Genomic DNA, 17,454 nt, shown 5'->3' with positions numbered 1-17,454 from the left:
CTTATACTCTGCTTATCACATCACAGGACGAAGTATACAGGGAAATAGTTGAGGGTAATTACATCGTTGAAACAAATATAATTTATGTTACGATTTTTTCAAAAGAAGGAAAAAATAACTTTTCATCTACATTGCAGTCGATGTCCTAAGATAAGCAATGTTCTCAATTAACAACATATTTTAAATTTTAAATTCGACTCATATTACGATGATAACCGCTGTATAAGGACAGCATGTATATAACATAGTTCTGCCATCCAAATAAGGGAATGTCTTCTCCGAGTTCTCCGATTATCTCATCTTTATATGAATAATAAAACACTGTACATTTCATCACCTCCCGGTTTCTATGATATAAACGTACCTGTATATGTTACTGTTAGGTATTGTCTTGATGTCTTATGACAGTCTAAACAGTTCAGTGAGTAATACATTTTAAATGTATATATCCATCCGTTTTCGAAGTGAACATGTCATTATTTTTCCTTGTCTTTCGCTTTTCCTTCATTTCTTATATTGCATCTTCGGTTGACCAAAATAAGATGATCAAAAACGACATTAGAAAACATCAAGATTAGTGTTGTTCCGATTAATCGATTTAATCGAGTATCACTTGTTTGAGATGTTTGATCAATTAATCGATTGAGAAATCTGTAATCGATCATCGTGATGTATGAAAATAGATTATTTCAACATTGAAATTTTTTTCAACATTAATAAAATTATTTTAAAAAAACGACATTTATTATATTAAAAAGTATTCTGTGCAATAAACGAATAACAAGCACACAAAATGATGGTGTAGGTACAACAGTTTTAGTTATTACGTGAATTGCTGTTAAAACATAACACAAAATACGTATTTAGACTTGAATAATATCCAAAAAACAGACAATTAAGAATTAATCGATTTTAATCGATCATCGATCGGTTACACAAAGTTGATGATCGATCAGGAAATCTCAACCGATTCCCAACACTAATAAAGATATCTTTAGTAAAACAGATCATTATTAGGAAAAGAAAATTTCAAAGTATCTATCATGCACGCTTTTATTGTTATGTATGTAAAACATTTCAGTACAAATGTACATAAATACTCCTTATCAATGGTATCAGCATGCATGGAGATCGGCCGGTACAAGTAATGTATATAAACACTGTTGCTTTTTTTAACATTTGAAATTCTTTTTGAAAATCTTGAATGTTTTACAGAATTGGGCTAATGAGCCCCCTTTTCATTCTCATGTTGACGTGAAATTTAAACCCCTATCATAACAACAATGTAACAAAGACATCCAGTCACCTACTGTGTAATAAAATTCAAATGTTGCTTCAGTTAATCGTAATTACATATATGATAATGCATGTTGTGTTATTGTACACTGCAGCATTGGGTAGGAATGTCCTAGATTTGACATATTTTTCTATCTAACGTTCGTGTATATTGAATACAAGTAACTCACAATATTTTAACATCATCGTGAATATTCAGTTAATTAGATGTTATTTCGACATCGCGAAGCGAACATTAGAAACAAGAATTAATCAGGATCTATACCTCCCTGGTCTGTCCTTACTTACAGTAGGTAAAATCATCAGTTTGTATATTGTTTTCAGGAGGCTCTGTGTAAACTTTTCTTTCTTATTTTGTCCTAGTTTTATTGAATTTGAGTTTGAGATATGCTGATGGTAACATTTTGGTATCTCATTGTTTTATTCCCGACATTATTTACTGACATAAAGATAAAATCCTCATCATACATAATTTGATTGGAGATGCCAAAGCAAGTTATTATCTCCAAAGCAAGTTATTGGTAAAACCTAAAATATATATCAGAGAACAACGAATGCATCATTGAGGCATGCCATGTTTAATTGTTTGTACATCTGACACAGTAAAATAGAAACACTGGGTCCTATTGCCTAATATGATTTAAGCCATAACAGAGTAGCTTACTCCGTATGATTAAACATAATTACATTAAAACTTGATGACTCAGCAAATCTAAGGTATCTTAAAATCTAACTATACACGTCCTGTATTAACAACGACATCTATGTTCTGTGGCCAGGAGTTGCAAATATCCAAATACAGCTTCACATGATTCTGAAGAAATACAGGTGTGAAGATGATGACTTATAAGATTATTAAAGCGAGCTGAGAACATGTCACTAAGCCATCTTTGAATACATGCATTGGTATAAAATTGTTAAAACATATAAACATCAGGAGTGTTACCATTTGTTTAAAAACGTGTCATTCTTGTCATCCTCCACAACCTAGTTGTTAAGTGGATACGATACTGAGGGTTATGATATATGCAGGCGAATGTGCTACTTCGACATAGAAAATAATCAAAGATTAGCACTTACATTATCTATTCCGGTATCTTTTAAAATCTTTTTCGAAATGAAAAAAAAAGTTGGAAAACATATAATATTCTCAAGTTAAGATATTTGCTCATCAACAGACTTAAAGAAATGTCATTGTAATGGTCTGATATTTCTTGGTTTTATACACTTTTGTATATAACGCCAGTTTGATATCAGTAAAACTGGATTCGAAATTTCTCCCACCTCTGCCCATGTAGGATAGACATGTCCCATGTGGAACACCCATGGAGGATAAATCTATCCCACATGACTGCACTCGGTGACCTCGCTCGAGGGACTATTTTTCTTTTTGTACAAAGGGGGACAACTCCCGCGATCGTCTGTTCAAAAATCAAAATGGCTGAGACTGAGAGATTTCAAAACACTAACCTCTTCGCAAAAGAATAATAATTCCCAAACACTCGGGGTGATTTTCTTGTAGTCTAACCCTCGGCTGACAACAAAAAAATCACCCCTCGGGTTGGAGATTTCTCTATTACACCCTCAGGGTAGGGGAAGATTCTATTTCCGAGTAAAACGATCTGTGTACTTATCACTTTTTCTGTTCATTCAGAAGCACACTCAGACATATCAGCTGTGTTCCCTTCATGTTGACATTTCGAAGTAAAGTTTTTTCATGCAATGTGGTATCATTATATAGAGGTGAATTAGCAATTACCAATACCGATATGCGAGTTGCGTTGTATGATCCTAGTCAGGTCCCATGTTATTCACCATATTGTCAACACAGCAACATATACACAGTCAATTAAATGTCGTTTACACCTCACAAAACGTTTAATGCCTACTTAGAATGAAACCAGCAGTCCTGAAATCTGAACTTGAGATGAGTTATTTGGGGAAAAGGGACTGACCATAAACTGGATATGTCCGTTACTACATTCTACACGTGAACATCCCCGTTTCCCATGCATACTTTTCAGTTCTCTATCGTGTAAGACAATCGTGTAAGTCATCCCTACTGTTACTCGGATTATGTGGTCGAATTCTATCAAACACACTTTGGAATTTTTCACAATGTGTGTTTTCCTGTACAGAGTGTCATTGCCCAAATACACTTCTATATCAGAACAGCGGTACTTTGGGAACAAGTCGTTAAGCTTCAGTCCATGCAGAAACATGTTAGCAGACAAAACACATGGATTTGTTATCACCATGTTCAATAGAATTCAAATTACTTTTCATTGTTTTCGGAAACCTTTCAACACATTCATATTTGCCTTTTACTGGTATACTTGTTTGTCGTTGTTTATCATTAAAGTCCGTACAGACATATGTTTTGCTGTCCTGTTGATGCCTTATGATGTTCACTAACTGTTCTGGTGTTAGGACATTCCTCATTAAGACCTGTTGTGTCAAATACTTAGAATCAAGTGTTATGTTTATAGTTACTGGTCAGGTAGAGGCGGATTAAATTATAACATTCTGGATATTATAAATCCGTGTATCATTTTGTTGTATTAGTATGTACCCGTTCCGTCGTTTACGGCAGCCGGGTTGAATTTTGGTTAGCAGTAGAGATTTTCCGGAAGAGAGAAAAATAAAAAAATAAAACCCGTGTTGAAGAAATCTATCTTTGTAATCCATATGGACCACAGCCAAGCGAGCCGGTAACATGGTGGAGAATCTGAAGGACAGAAGCAGAGTTTCTGGTTTGTTTCCTCACATAATTTTGTCATAAAATATTGCATTTTTGTGTTCGAAGCGGGGAATGTGATTTTGACACTGTAAACACGTGTTCACCATGTGAGTTATTATTAACATGAACGTGCTACTTTTAGCGGACTCTCGTTTTGTCAATGTTGTCGTTCCTCGTGTCAGTGTTATCCATCGCATAGTCCCGGGTTCTCGAATTTCGGATCATACACGATATATACAACGTGATGTGCCTACTTGCTCATATTCGTTGATTGTTATTTGCGTAGGAATAAACGATATACCTGATGATATTCCTAATCATTGTGTGAGTCATTTGTATGCCGACATAACTGATCGTTTTACTAACCTTGTGCGGGAAATTGGTCGTAAATACCCAGAGGCCAGTATTGTTATTGGTAAAATTCCCCCCAAACATTTGAAAAACAGTATAAGAAAATACCCCGCACATTCGTCTCTGCTGTATACAGAGGTGACACCTGAACACCAAACTCGCCATGAACAGTTTATCATGAAACTGAACAGTAAATATATTCATGATTTCAACAATCAACATACTGGAATCCATTTAGCCCTTCATATCCAACTCCGAATTCATAGAAGTCAAGGGAGGTTATCAAGATTTAATTATTTCCCACTATACGATGGACTGCATCCATCACCATCATTAAAATCAAAGTGGGCTGACAAAATTGTGGAGGTCATAGCCAGGATTCAGTCGCACAGTACAGAGAACATTTAATGTGGTGTGTGTTGAAAGCGCCCGGCCAACACTGCCAATGTATGGTTGTTTGCATGTCGAAAGCCCCCCGGCCGACTGCTAAATACAATATTTGTTCCATTTAATAAGTTTGTCGAAAACTTCCTGGCCAAAAATGTTCACTATTTACTGCAGTGAGTGATGACATTGTATGGTGTGATGAATGCCCCCGGCCATCATACATATATATATGATTGACATTAAACTTGTACAATGCTACGATCTTATTAACTAACTAAGTAACAATTAACAGATAATATGCTTCGAAGTCAATACTTGTCTAAACACGACAATGAACATATCTCTTCGACACCTGTTAACCCATTGAAGGGACATTTTGACAATACATCACCTCCTCCTCTTACACATTTTGATCTCTCAGAACTTCCAGATATCGAGGGAAATTTGTTTTCTACAGATCCTACTTCTGACACTTCTACTTATAAGGATGTTGATCATGATCCTGTGTTTAATCACACTGATCTAGATCATTTGGAGAATTTATTTCAGCTCCCAGATTCTAAACCACATCAGAAACCTTCCTTAGTGATTGTCATTGACCAGTGTTCTCCACAGACATTAAGTATGGCAAAATCCATCACATGCCAGAAATTCTCTGGTTACCCACACGAAAATGGTCGGCAGTTCCTCAGTGAATTTGATTCATATTCAACTTTGTCCAACTTAGGTGAAAATTCTGCTAAGAAAATTGCTGCTCTGCATTTACACCTCCAAGGGCCTTCCTTAACTTGGTTCAATACTTTGGATACATCACTGAAACAGGATTGGGAATGTCTGGTTCAGGAATTTCAAAAGCGATTCATCAAACTTGATGGACCAAATATGATGATGGCAAGTGAGGCTTTTCAGTCACTCTATTTACTCCCTGGACAACCTATTGAGGATTACTATTGTCAGGTTTTAGAGAAAGGAACATTGATGGGGAAACCGGAATTTGAGGTCATCTCGAAATTCATCAGTGGGCTACCATCAGAACTCTCATTTTTTGTCCGTGCCGGAAGCCCGAAAACATTGGAAATGGCTATGAGCTCAGCAAAAATGGGTGAAACGTGTGGGTATCGCAAACATGCAAGTGGGGATTCACCCAAACTATGCAGTGTATCGCAACCTCAGACATCTTCCAAGACAAGCTCTGACCCAGAACTGAAAGATTTGAAGGACCAGGTCCATAAACTAACAAATATGATGGAAACAATGCTACATACACAGCACACTCAGAAGTCAACGCCTCAAAATAATCCTCCATCTTTCCCAGCTCCACCACCATTTCCAACTCCTACACAACAACGTCGTGATCAGATGCAACCCATCATGCCCAGATATAATACACCAGAATGTTATTCTTGCCATGCAATGAGACATATCAGCAGAAACTGTAATTGGACAGGGGTTGGCGAGTCTGCACCAGGGCGTCAGTGCCAGCTTTGCATCCAATATGGACATGCAGTTCAAGATTGTCGAATGTATAATGGACATTATCAAACACACAGACAATCAGGAAACCATCAAAATTCCAGGCAGCCAAGAAACCAACAATATCACCCACAGACAAGCAATCAGCAGGGAAACTACCGAAACCTGAGGAGCAATGTGCCCCCCTCTTCAGCGGGGCCGACATCAACGTTAGATTCGATACAATCACAACCGGATATTTTGGAAAACAGTACCATGAAACCAAAATTTATGTTTCTACCTCTTGAACTTCATGGCTTCAAAATTGCTGCTTTGATTGATACAGGAAGTTCTCTGAACATTATTAGTGAAAAACTATATTCTAGCATCAGTCATTTCTGTCATTCATCATTTCTACCTTCGGATAAGGAAGCCGTTACCCTTGCTAATGACCAAACCATTTCCATAGTTGGAACTTCCATTATCAACATTCGTATGGGAGGTGTTGTTCACAAAATGCTGGTTCATATTCTGCCACATACGTCACAACCACTCATACTTGGCACTCCGTTTCTACAAGCTAACAAAGTGGTCCTTAACTTTACAGATCATTCTTACAAATTTGGATCTGCAACTGTAACTGTGCCCGAGAAGAACTGTTATACCTCCAAACTGTGAACTTGTAATTTGGGGTACACTTCCAAAAAATGTGTTGTATGGTTCCCAGGGTGTTTGCTCAACCAGCAGATACAGTTTGAATCAACATCTTCTAGTCGCCAAAACACTTGTGACGGTTTCACGTGACAACACTGTCCCTATAAAGATCATGAATCCAACGTCCACTGCTAAAACCATTCTCTGTGGAAAACCCCTGGCGAGCTTCGATCACATTTCAGAAGATTATGAGACAACTGATGTTTCAGATAATTTTATACAGAGTGTCAAAGGAAGTTCTATTGCAGATGAAGATCATTCTACGTTTGATACACATTTCAATATTCCAGATCATTTGTCTGAACAAGAACAGTGTGCCCTCAAGTCTTTGTTACGTAAACAAAAGTCACTTTTTGTCACTCCAGGGAATCCTGATTTGGGTTACACCGATGTCGTGACTCATAAAATATTGTTAAAGCCAGATGCCAAACCGAAACATCAAAGGCCATATCGACTACCGCCAGACAAACGGGAAGTCCTTAGACACCAACTGGATGAACTTCTTCGCCAGGGTATCATTGCACCAGTGAGCGAATCAGAGGAAATCCTCATAACGAGCCCGGTTGTCCTGTTACGAAAAGGTGTAAGCCGACTGAACCTACCAAGCCGATTACCAGGGAATCCAGTCTTTCCCAATTCCGTTTTTGCGTTGACATTCGGTATCTTAATTCGCAAACTCAAACATTCCAGTATGAAATCCCGAATCTGCAAGAACTTACGGAATCATTTTCTGACCGGACACCTCAGTATTTCACATCCATCGACCTTTCCTCTGGGTTTTTTCAAATGCCGATAGATTCCAATGGTGCTCGGCTTACAGCTTCCAACACCTGCTATGGTACATTTAAGTTCCAGCGATTACCAATGGGGTTAAGCTCGGCACCCAGTACTTTCCAACTCCTTATGGAGTTCTGAGAGGCCTCACGTTCAAGTCATGTCTGTGCTATTTGGATGATGTCCTCATAACGTCATCTACATTTCAAGAACACTTGAAGGACATTGAGGAAATCTTTGATAGGTTGACATTATCCGGATTGAAGCTTGGTCCGAAGAATTGTGCGTTTGCCCAAAAATCCTGCATTTTCCTGGGTCACCACATCTCAAAGGATGGAATCTCGCCCCCACCAGACAGGATTGAAGCAGTTAAATCAATTAGTCCTCCACGTGACATTAAAGAACTGCGTCGTTTCTTAGGGCCTTTTAATTGGTTTCGGAAATTCATTCCAAATTACAGTGCCGAAGCCCAGCCACTCGTCCATCTCACTCAGAAAAGTGTTCGTTTCAAATGGACAGAGATACAGCAGGCTGCTTTAGACAAACTGAAACATCTTCTGGAAAATTGTGGTGTCCTCGCCTTTCCTAATTTTGACAAAATGTTCTACTTGGGCGTTGATACCTCCTGCAAAGGCATTGGATATATACTGTACCAAAAGAGTGATGGTTCTGCAACAGAGGATTTCCGTGTTATCCGCTTTGGATCCAAAGTTCTCAGTCGATGGCAGAAATCGTATAGACCAACTAAATTGGAGCTGTTGGGAGTCGTCACTGCAATGCTCGACTGTGCTACATATCTCCGTGGAAAAAAATTCATTGTCGAATGTGATCATCAGGCGTTGCGACCTGTCTTCCAGAACCAAATGAAAGGTGCCATCTACGAACGATGGGTAGCAATTATGCAACAATTCAATTTTGAAGTAAAATACAAACCAGCTGTACAAATGCAGGTAGCAGATACCCTGTCTCGATCCCCTCAACAGACTAAAGAATGTCATAGTCCAGACGAGGACGATCCATATTTCCCATATGTACCAGAAACCGGGGGAGATATTGTCGTGCCAGAGGACCATTTCTTGAGGCATCTGTTAAATGGTGAATCGGAGCATCACTCTACCAGTGCTGAAATTTGTTCCCAAGCCAATGGCGCCACAGAGTCAACTAAAGAAGTCAATAACATTGATGTTTTTGTCCCTTCAACGATTCTGCCATTTGCATTACCAAACAAGGCAATCGACTCTCAGGACAAACAAGATGAAATGTATGATGCTGATTCTGAAGAAGCAGAGCATGAGACCTGCCTCAAAATTAAACGTCACAAAATCAGACGAGCAAACTTAAGATCTCCAGTGCCACCTCCATACTTAAAGAACCGTTGTTCTGCTGTTGGTAAAGATTCAGATGGTAATTGTGCTTCAGATGTTGTGATTGTGCGGACACAATCAAACCCAGTCGCGGTCACTGACAAATCTACAGACACACATAAGGCACTAGATTCCTCTGGAGCGATGGATGTTTCTGATGGATTTTCCACTGAAAATGATAGTTTCGCCATCCCAGCCGCGGAAAAAACTTGTTTTGGATCAGTCCAACGACTGGGGCACTATGCAACCATCCGCCACTGACTCACTAGCAGACGATATTAATGGATTTCAAGTTGAGAACGAACAAATTTCTTGTTCTAAGGAGACTAGCAATGATGATGACATACTGACTCGGGTCAAATCAATGGACATCTTCTCTAAAGGAACATTTGACCTAGAAACTGTCAGAACGTTGCAACGACAGGATCCAAAATTGCACGCGTTTATTGATAACCTCTTAGATGAAAAATTACCGTCCTCACAAAAAGAGTCTCGGCGTGTTTTGCTGGAAAGTGGGGGTTACCTTCTACTCGATGGGGTCCTTTTTCACTCAGGTGTCGCAAAATCCAGCAGGAACAGGACACTGCAACACTATCAACTGGTACTTCCTGCAGTCATGATAAGAACAATCATAGAACTGTATCATGTTTCCCCTCTTGGCGGACATGGTGGTATACAACACATGGTGGATAGTGTTAAGGACTCCTACTACTTCCCTCGTCTCGCGACCATTATTGCGGATTATGTTCGGTCCTGTCCTAGATGTCAGGTCAGGAAAACTACCAGAGCGCATACCAAATCCACAATCGTAGCGTTTCCAACACCCGTGCGACCCTTTGATGTTTGGGAAATGGACTTGTATGGCCCTTTGCCTGTTTCTCCCAGTGGAAATTTGTATGTCTTCACAGCAGTTGACCAATTTAGCAAATATATATATGCTGTTCCCATACGTAACAAAGACGCAATTACTATGTCAGGTGCTTTGTACACACGTATTACTACTTTTGGTGTATGTAGTACACTGATATCAGACCAGGGTAGCGAGTTCCTTTCAAAGTGTACACAAGAGGTTTGCCGACTTCTGGATGTAAAGCAACAATTTACACCAAGTTTTACCCACCATTGTCTGGGGTCGGTCGAAAGAACTCATCGCACTCTTGCTGAGCGCCTCACACCATTCCTCCAAAGTGGCAGGACATGGGACAATGTTTTACCGTCGATCATTTTTTCCATGAATAATACGGTCAATGCTACTTTAGGATATAGTCCATTCGAGATCGTCTTTGGATACCGTCCTCGTTTTCCTTTGTCGACTCACATTCTTCCCACAGTCTTCGAAACTATTCCCAAGAACTATCATGTTTATGTCCAGATGATTGCAGACCGCTTGGCCGTCATACGCGACGACGTAGAGAAACATGCTGGTATTGCCAGGGATGCTTTTCTCAAAAGAGAAAATTCGAGGACAAACACATTGCGCATAGATGTTGGTGATTATGTATACCTATTAAAGGATCCATCTGGGAAAGGTCAGAAGCTTTACAATAAGTATGCGGGTCCCTATGTCATACATGAAGTAAATTCCCCTCATTTAGTAACGCTGCGGGATAGAAAATCGGACAAACTCCTTCCGCGACCAATCCATATGAACCGCCTCAAATTGGCATATGTACGTGTCCCGGAACCTACAGGATATTTCATGCCTGCAGTTGCCCGAACAGATGTAGATCACGTTCTTTCTGATGGAATGTTTGGCCACCACAGAGGTTGACACGCAAACAACTTCGGATCATGCATCCTACGAGATTGACTTCCAATCGCATGAATCGCAACAGAGTGCAAGTGTTGAGTCTGATGTTGAGCCCCCCGGCCACATCTCTGACAATGTTGACAAAATGTCTGTTACACAACCTCTTCCTGCTGATCATGTGAGTGGTGACGTCCATCATCGTGTAGCAGAGATTCCAGCAATCCTATCTAATCTGTTCCCACCTGTGTCGCAACATCGTCGAACAGCGGCAAAATCTATCACATGTGCATCGGAGGAGGAACCACTAGTTCCGGTTGATGGTGCTGTTTATGATGCAGTTCCCATACCAAATTCTAATGACACTCGCCCAAAGCGAGTACGATGCAAACCTGTTCGTTTCCGGGATACGAACCATGTTGATCCGGCTGTTTTAACCTCATCGAGCAGTGGATCAGGTCCATGTCATACGAAGCGTGTACTTGCTCGTAAGAAGACAAAGAGCAATGATGAATATTTGGTACACCGACGAGGAGAACCAGCTAAATATACGACATGGGTGCCCATAGAACAATTAGATGATCATACGAAAGCCAGCATCCGAAAACGCCCACCTCCTCTAGTGTGATGTTTCAGAACTGCGATTAATAGTTGTTTTATTTTCTTTGTCTATTCTATGTTGCATTGATCACTATGGTACTGAAATGTAGTTCATTGTTTGCTACTCAAGTTAAATTTGTGATTTTCATTCATTACCTTAACAAGTTTATGCAGATAGCATATCTACTTGAATATTTTGTTTGCACAGAGTTTCTGTTTGATGATTTTGTCCAGGACGATTGAGTTAAATACCGGTATATTCATTGCTAAGGAATAATGTTATTCCTAGCTGATTATTGACATGACAAATATTATCTGATAGTACCCCAACGAATAATCGCTGAGAGTGCACAATATTAGATTTACTACCATGTCGTATGTCCAATTCAGCTTAAGGTTTATATATATATAATTCTAATGTGGATTTCTATTTTTGTAGTGTATGGAATTGAGGATTATGATGTTTTGTGCGAGGCTTGTTTATATTATATGCAATTAGTTGACTGGTTTGTTCACTAAATATATTCGGGCATGCCTTTACATCATTCAGCCAAAATTCATGGAAACTACGCATTTGGAATTGGTTTATCATTTCTGATAATATTGTCAATGTATGAGTTTTCTGCTAGTTAGATACCTTTGTTTAGGTGTAAAATGTTATCTGCATCTTCCTGACCAGTTTTTTTAAAATTGATTCTCAATTTTTCTGTTGGGGGCGGGGATGTTATGTTTATAGTTACTGGTCAGGTAGAGGCGGATTAAATTATAACATTCTGGATATTATAAATCCGTGTATCATTTTGTTGTATTAGTATGTACCCGTTCCGTCGTTTACGGCGGCCGGGTTGAATTTTGGTTAGCAGTAGAGATTTTCCGGAAGAGAGAAAAATAAAAAAATAAAACCCGTGTTGAAGAAATCTATCTTTGTAATTCATATGGACCACAGCCAAGCGAGCCGGTAACACAAGAACCGGAAACCTGATGGTGTAGAAGACGTCCCCGAGTACCTTCCGGACGTTGCTGTCTGTCAACTCCAGTCCCTGACGTTCACACTCTGCCTCCCCCCACCGAATCACCGCCTCGTACACCATCCTTTCATCCACATTCAGGTTGTCCGACTCTGTAATACGTTTCACGCAGGCACCGCACAAGTCAAGGAAACTTTTGGATTTCAGCACTACTTCCGGTGTTTTGTTGATCATACGCAGACATTCTTCCATCATACTTTCCTCTGTATGTAGGTGGGATTGTTCCAACCAGAAGCATACATTTTCCGGAGTTATGGATTTCTTAATGAAGGTTTGACACTTCGTAACAAGATGATCCACCATGTATTTCCTCGCAACAGATAAGACAGGCATTGCTACAGTGTCGCTGAATTCTATTGTGTCCGTATAAAGGTACCTACAATTTGAACAAACAACTGGATTCAAATAAACTAATTTTAGTGTCGATGTTCTACTACATACCTATTCATTCAATCGTCCATTCATATTTAGTTGGCATTATTCAAATAGATTACGAACCAGATTTTACAACTAACGACATACTGTATAACCAATAACTCGTGGTGACAAAACTTTACCTCGTCAAAAATATCAAAATGGAAGACAACACACCGTCAGAAGAAACTACAAACAGCAAGAGGAAATCAAAGACAAAGTAGTGAAACACGTGAGGATTTTAGTCCCCAAAGTTCCAGTAATTGTTTAAAATCATTTCTAACATTTCGGGAAGTACTTTATATATATAGCATAACCAAGACGAGAGTTAGAAGCTAGAAATCTGCAATTGATTTAGGGACAAGATCAATACCAAATTTTACAACAGCAACTAAACAGATTCAGCTTTTAAAAAAATTATCAGAGGGCCAAAATAGTTATGGAATATATAATTATCACCACACAACAAGAAGTATCGGAATGACATATCACTCTTTGGAAACAACAGTTGTGTTATTCGAATTAGACCGACAGAATTAAATAGCTTTCAAAATACTAAGTGAAACAAATTAATCTAGAACTGACATTTCTTGAGGAAAATAGCCTTAGAGCATGAACACTTTTTGTATGTAATTTCTAAATGCATGACTAGTTTCAAGGTATAGCAGAATAAACAAACAGTCAGATAAAGTCTACGATATAAACACAGAACCCATGTATCTTATATAAAACATACATCTCTTATGTACTACCATTGTTTATAACTGACAGTGACACCAGCGCTCTGTTAAATCGGTTACATCTATGTAAAATAACATCAATGTATGATCAACGAATAGGATGTTTTTATAACCAGAGAGGTTTTCGGAAATAAAAAAAACCTGGTATATGACATTAAAATCAATATCACCTTAGAAACAATGTAAATATCTCCCGCGTCACATCCGGAATGACAATTTCTCCTTTTTCGGCGAGATCTCCCTCGAACATAGCATAAAATACGGGGCTCCTGTTGATGAGAATAGTTTTGTGGGCGGAAATCTTAGATTTTCCTTCTTCAACCAGGAAAGTGACGTCACAAGCTATACCGGAAGTGAAGAGATGGCCCAAACATTCAGCCAATGATTTATCACTCTGCCAAATCTGTTCTTGAGTCTGTGCAGTTGCCATGTTTAATCTGAAAGTGTACAGGAAGTTTCATCAGAATAATGTTTGTAATAAAATCGTAATTTAAAACCGTTCTTTGAAGAAAACACAAAAATAAAAAAGCACGCATCAACAACAGAACGCAAAACGGTCCGATAAAAGAAAGCTTGAAAACGGAATACAAATTAATATCACATCGCTGATTTTATTTCGTGTCTCGTTATATGACGGACCTGTACCGTGATGTGAAATGAACGATCTAATTAGATTTCTAAATCTTAGACTAATCTTTACTTCCTCTTTTATCATCATCTGTGTTAAACTTTGCTAATTTTCATAGCTGACTTTCGAGGTAGCCATTTCCGAAGTCGGTAATTAGTTTCAACGTTCGTAAATTTTGTCAGCCCTACCTACTTCCGGTCTATGATAACGCGTGTTTGATCCATGAAAAGTGCTTGATTCAAGGTTATCAAAGTATTTTCACATCTCAAATATGGTTTTAGCTTATCCTGTCTAGTGATTTGAGATCAACTCCTTTCAATTCAATGAAACGTTAAATAATAACAATGTCGAGATAAAGCAATATAACGCCATTCCTTAACACTTATCCACGACTAACCTGTTTCCGGTTTGATGCACATATCCAGTTTCACAAAACGTACAACCTTAAGTGTACGCCTTAATGTCATAAGTATAACACGAATCTGGTTTATAGCCAAAAATATAATACAACTTACCTTACCAACGACCAGATGTTATAATAGAAGGCTATCTATCTGTTAACCACCAGACTGGAAATCCCAATCGGTCTAGAATAACGAGAAACTAAAACGGAAGTAGACACTTAATGGGGTACCCGAGAGGGTAACCTTTGTATTAACCCGAGGAAGTCTTAGCAACGAAAGTAAAAATAATATGGGTTATCTGGGCGGTACAAATAGTATTAATCAGAACACGTGATAGAAACGAAGGTAAACATATCATTCGGTTCCGGGGGGGATTACATTCGTATTGATTTGAGAAATACTTAGAAACGAAAGGAGATGACCTATGAAGTACCTAATAGTAACACAAATCTGGTTTATAGCCAAAAATATAATACAACTTACCTTACCAACGACCAGATGTTATAGTAGAAGGCTATTTATCTGTTATCCAGACTGGAAATCCCAATCGGTCTAGAATAACGAGAAACTAAAACGGAAGTAGACACTTAATGGGGTACCCGAGAGGGAAACCTTTGTATTAACCCGAGAAACGAAAGTGGAAATAATATTGGTTACCAGGAAGTGTAAAACACGTGATAGAAACGACGGTACACATATCATTCGGTACCGGGAGGGTTACATTCGTATCGATTCGAGAAATACTTGGAAACGAAAGGTGATGACCTATGGAGTATCTGAGAGAAATTCTAAATGTAACAAGATATATCCAAAACGAAAATTGACAAATTATGCGAATACCGGAGAATAAGAATAATCATTTATGTAGCGAATAAAGACACTTTTAACCGAAAAAAAATGTTATATGAAAGGATGTTGTACATGTTCCAAGTAATAATTCGTCCTGGATTAGTAAAAGTACACTTATTATGGGGTACTCAGGAAGGTGTCCTAACGTTTATGTTAAGCCGGTTTTGGTAGTGTAACATATATATTCATCGAATCTTTCACCTGGTTTTATTCTACTTGCACTTTCTCAAGAGTTTCTGTGTTAAACTATCTTTTGTTCATATTTTGTTCTAGTTTTATTGAATCTGAGTTTGGATTACGTGGACATATTGGTATTTTCTTGTAGTTGTCATATATTTTTGCTGTGCGTTATTCGAAGGAACTATTTTCTGCATTTACTTAAAATTATGTTTAACAATATAAAGAAATGTGCGAATAAGTGATTTTATATGTAACAATGAACAAGTTAATGTACGAAACTTAAAAAATAATCACTCTCGTACCGTTAGATTTTAAAACTTAGATTCTGCACGGAGCAATTATTTTGGCGTACGTCGTCTGTCAGAATTTCACGTAACGTCATCGTCAGGTAAACAAAATTTGATCAACAAAACCATTGAAACTTGGAAGGTCTTATTATTCATCAATTGCTTTTCTTAACAGTTGAAATGAAATATTAAGTAACTGATCAATTTATTTTATCAAACTTGAATGTTTTACAGCATTAGGTGGGAATGTCTATCCTTGAAGTATTTTTCTATCTAACGTTCGTGTATATTTAAAGGATGTTTTTGTAACCAGAGATGTTTTCGGAAATACAAAAATAAAATAAAATAAAATAAAAACAAAAGATAAAACAAAATGGAATATGACATTAAAATCAATATCACCTTAGAAACAATGTAAATATCTCCCGTGCCATATCCGGGGTGATAATTTCTCCTTTGGCGAGATCTCCCTTGAACATAGTGTAAAATACGGGGCTCCTGCTGATGAGAATAGATTTGTGGGCTGAAATCTTTTTTTTTTTTTTTTTAGTTACCAGCTTTACATGTCATTAGCGTGTTTATCTAAATTATGTCGATATAAACGACAGTCTTCACACCGTCAGTGCTTATCTGGCCTCGGAAAGTAAAATAGGACGCACCAATCTCCTGTAAAATACACACCCAACCACATGGTTTGTTTACCTTACCACTTGACTAGCCACTGCGCACCGGCTATATATGGCTTAGCTACTGCACCGTAGTTATTGCCAAGCCTATGCGCTCAGTCGCCACTGCACTGCAGTCAGAGAAACCCTGGTGTTCTAAGTGGTCTGCCTTCTACGACCACTGGTCACTTCTTCAGAGACCTTATCACTAATGGAATATTGAAAAGACTTCTTCAGTCATTTCCCTGAAAGTCTTTTTCAGCCTTTGGTTCCTTAATTAGATAATTATTTAAAATTACCTAGCTTCTACAGTTTCTTCCAATTACTTCTCTGGCCGTTTTCCGTCCGAATTCTCCCCCTAAATGAGACGAACCCTCTCTTATATAAGTTCATTCATGGCCAGTATAGGTTATTGCAGTTTTCAGGAAATCCTAGCCAACTTAATGCTTACCTCAGATGGCTTTTAACATATAGAAAACAGAAACGCAATATGACGGTGATTTTACGATGTTTATATAAACAATTTACGGTAAGCTAACAATACTGACAATGCACATACAGAAATTACAGTTATCAATATAACGCTACTGGTAAGTTGACAATGCACATTTAGAAATTACAGTTATCAATGTAACGCTACTGGTAAGTTGACAATGCACATACAGAAATTACAGTTATCAATATAACGCTACTGGTAAGTTGACAATGCACACACAGTAATTAATGTTATCAATATAACGCTACTGGTAAGTTGACAATACTGACAAAGCGCACAATCTACTTTCTTTGCAATACCGTTGCTGTGTTGTTGTTACCGCTGTTGTTATTGTTGTG

The 17,454-nt window shown here is 38.3% G+C and overlaps 1 protein-coding gene across 1 annotated transcript; it reads right to left on the bottom strand.

Annotated features, from left to right (window-relative positions):
- Positions 1-11,499: 11,499 nt before the first annotated feature.
- Positions 11,500-14,755, bottom strand: LOC132562207 (BTB/POZ domain-containing protein 6-like). Its single transcript, XM_060226938.1, has 4 exons — positions 14,751-14,755; positions 13,778-14,044; positions 12,329-12,829; positions 11,500-11,524 (listed from the first exon to the last, which is right to left on the bottom strand). Exons 2-4 carry the CDS (start codon positions 14,035-14,037, stop codon positions 11,500-11,502), a joined length of 786 nt encoding a protein of 261 aa, XP_060082921.1. The 5' UTR covers positions 14,038-14,044; positions 14,751-14,755.
- Between the last annotated feature and the right edge of the window lie 2,699 nt (positions 14,756-17,454).

The sequence above is a fragment of the Ylistrum balloti genome, unplaced genomic scaffold (assembly GCF_031769215.1).
Source record: "Ylistrum balloti isolate Yb309-2 unplaced genomic scaffold, AGI_CSIRO_Ybal_v1 Utg371362, whole genome shotgun sequence".
Taxonomy (NCBI): Eukaryota; Metazoa; Mollusca; class Bivalvia; order Pectinida; family Pectinidae; genus Ylistrum; species Ylistrum balloti.
The sequence above is the reverse complement of the archived record's forward strand: the minus strand, read 5'-3'. Positions and strand labels throughout refer to the sequence as shown.

Bases quoted from the DNA above. Each gene is read 5' to 3' on its own strand.
- LOC132562207 (XM_060226938.1), bottom strand. From the start codon at position 14,037: ATGGCAACTGCACAGACTCAAGAACAGATTTGGCAGAGTGATAAATCA. The intron at 12,830-13,777 runs GTGATATTGATT...TTCAAATTGTAG, and splicing joins ATATTTACATTGTTTCTAAG to GTACCTTTATACGGACACAA. The intron at 11,525-12,328 runs GTTTTATTTTTT...ACTACATTTCAG, and splicing joins GATAGATTTCTTCAACACGG to TACCATAGTGATCAATGCAA.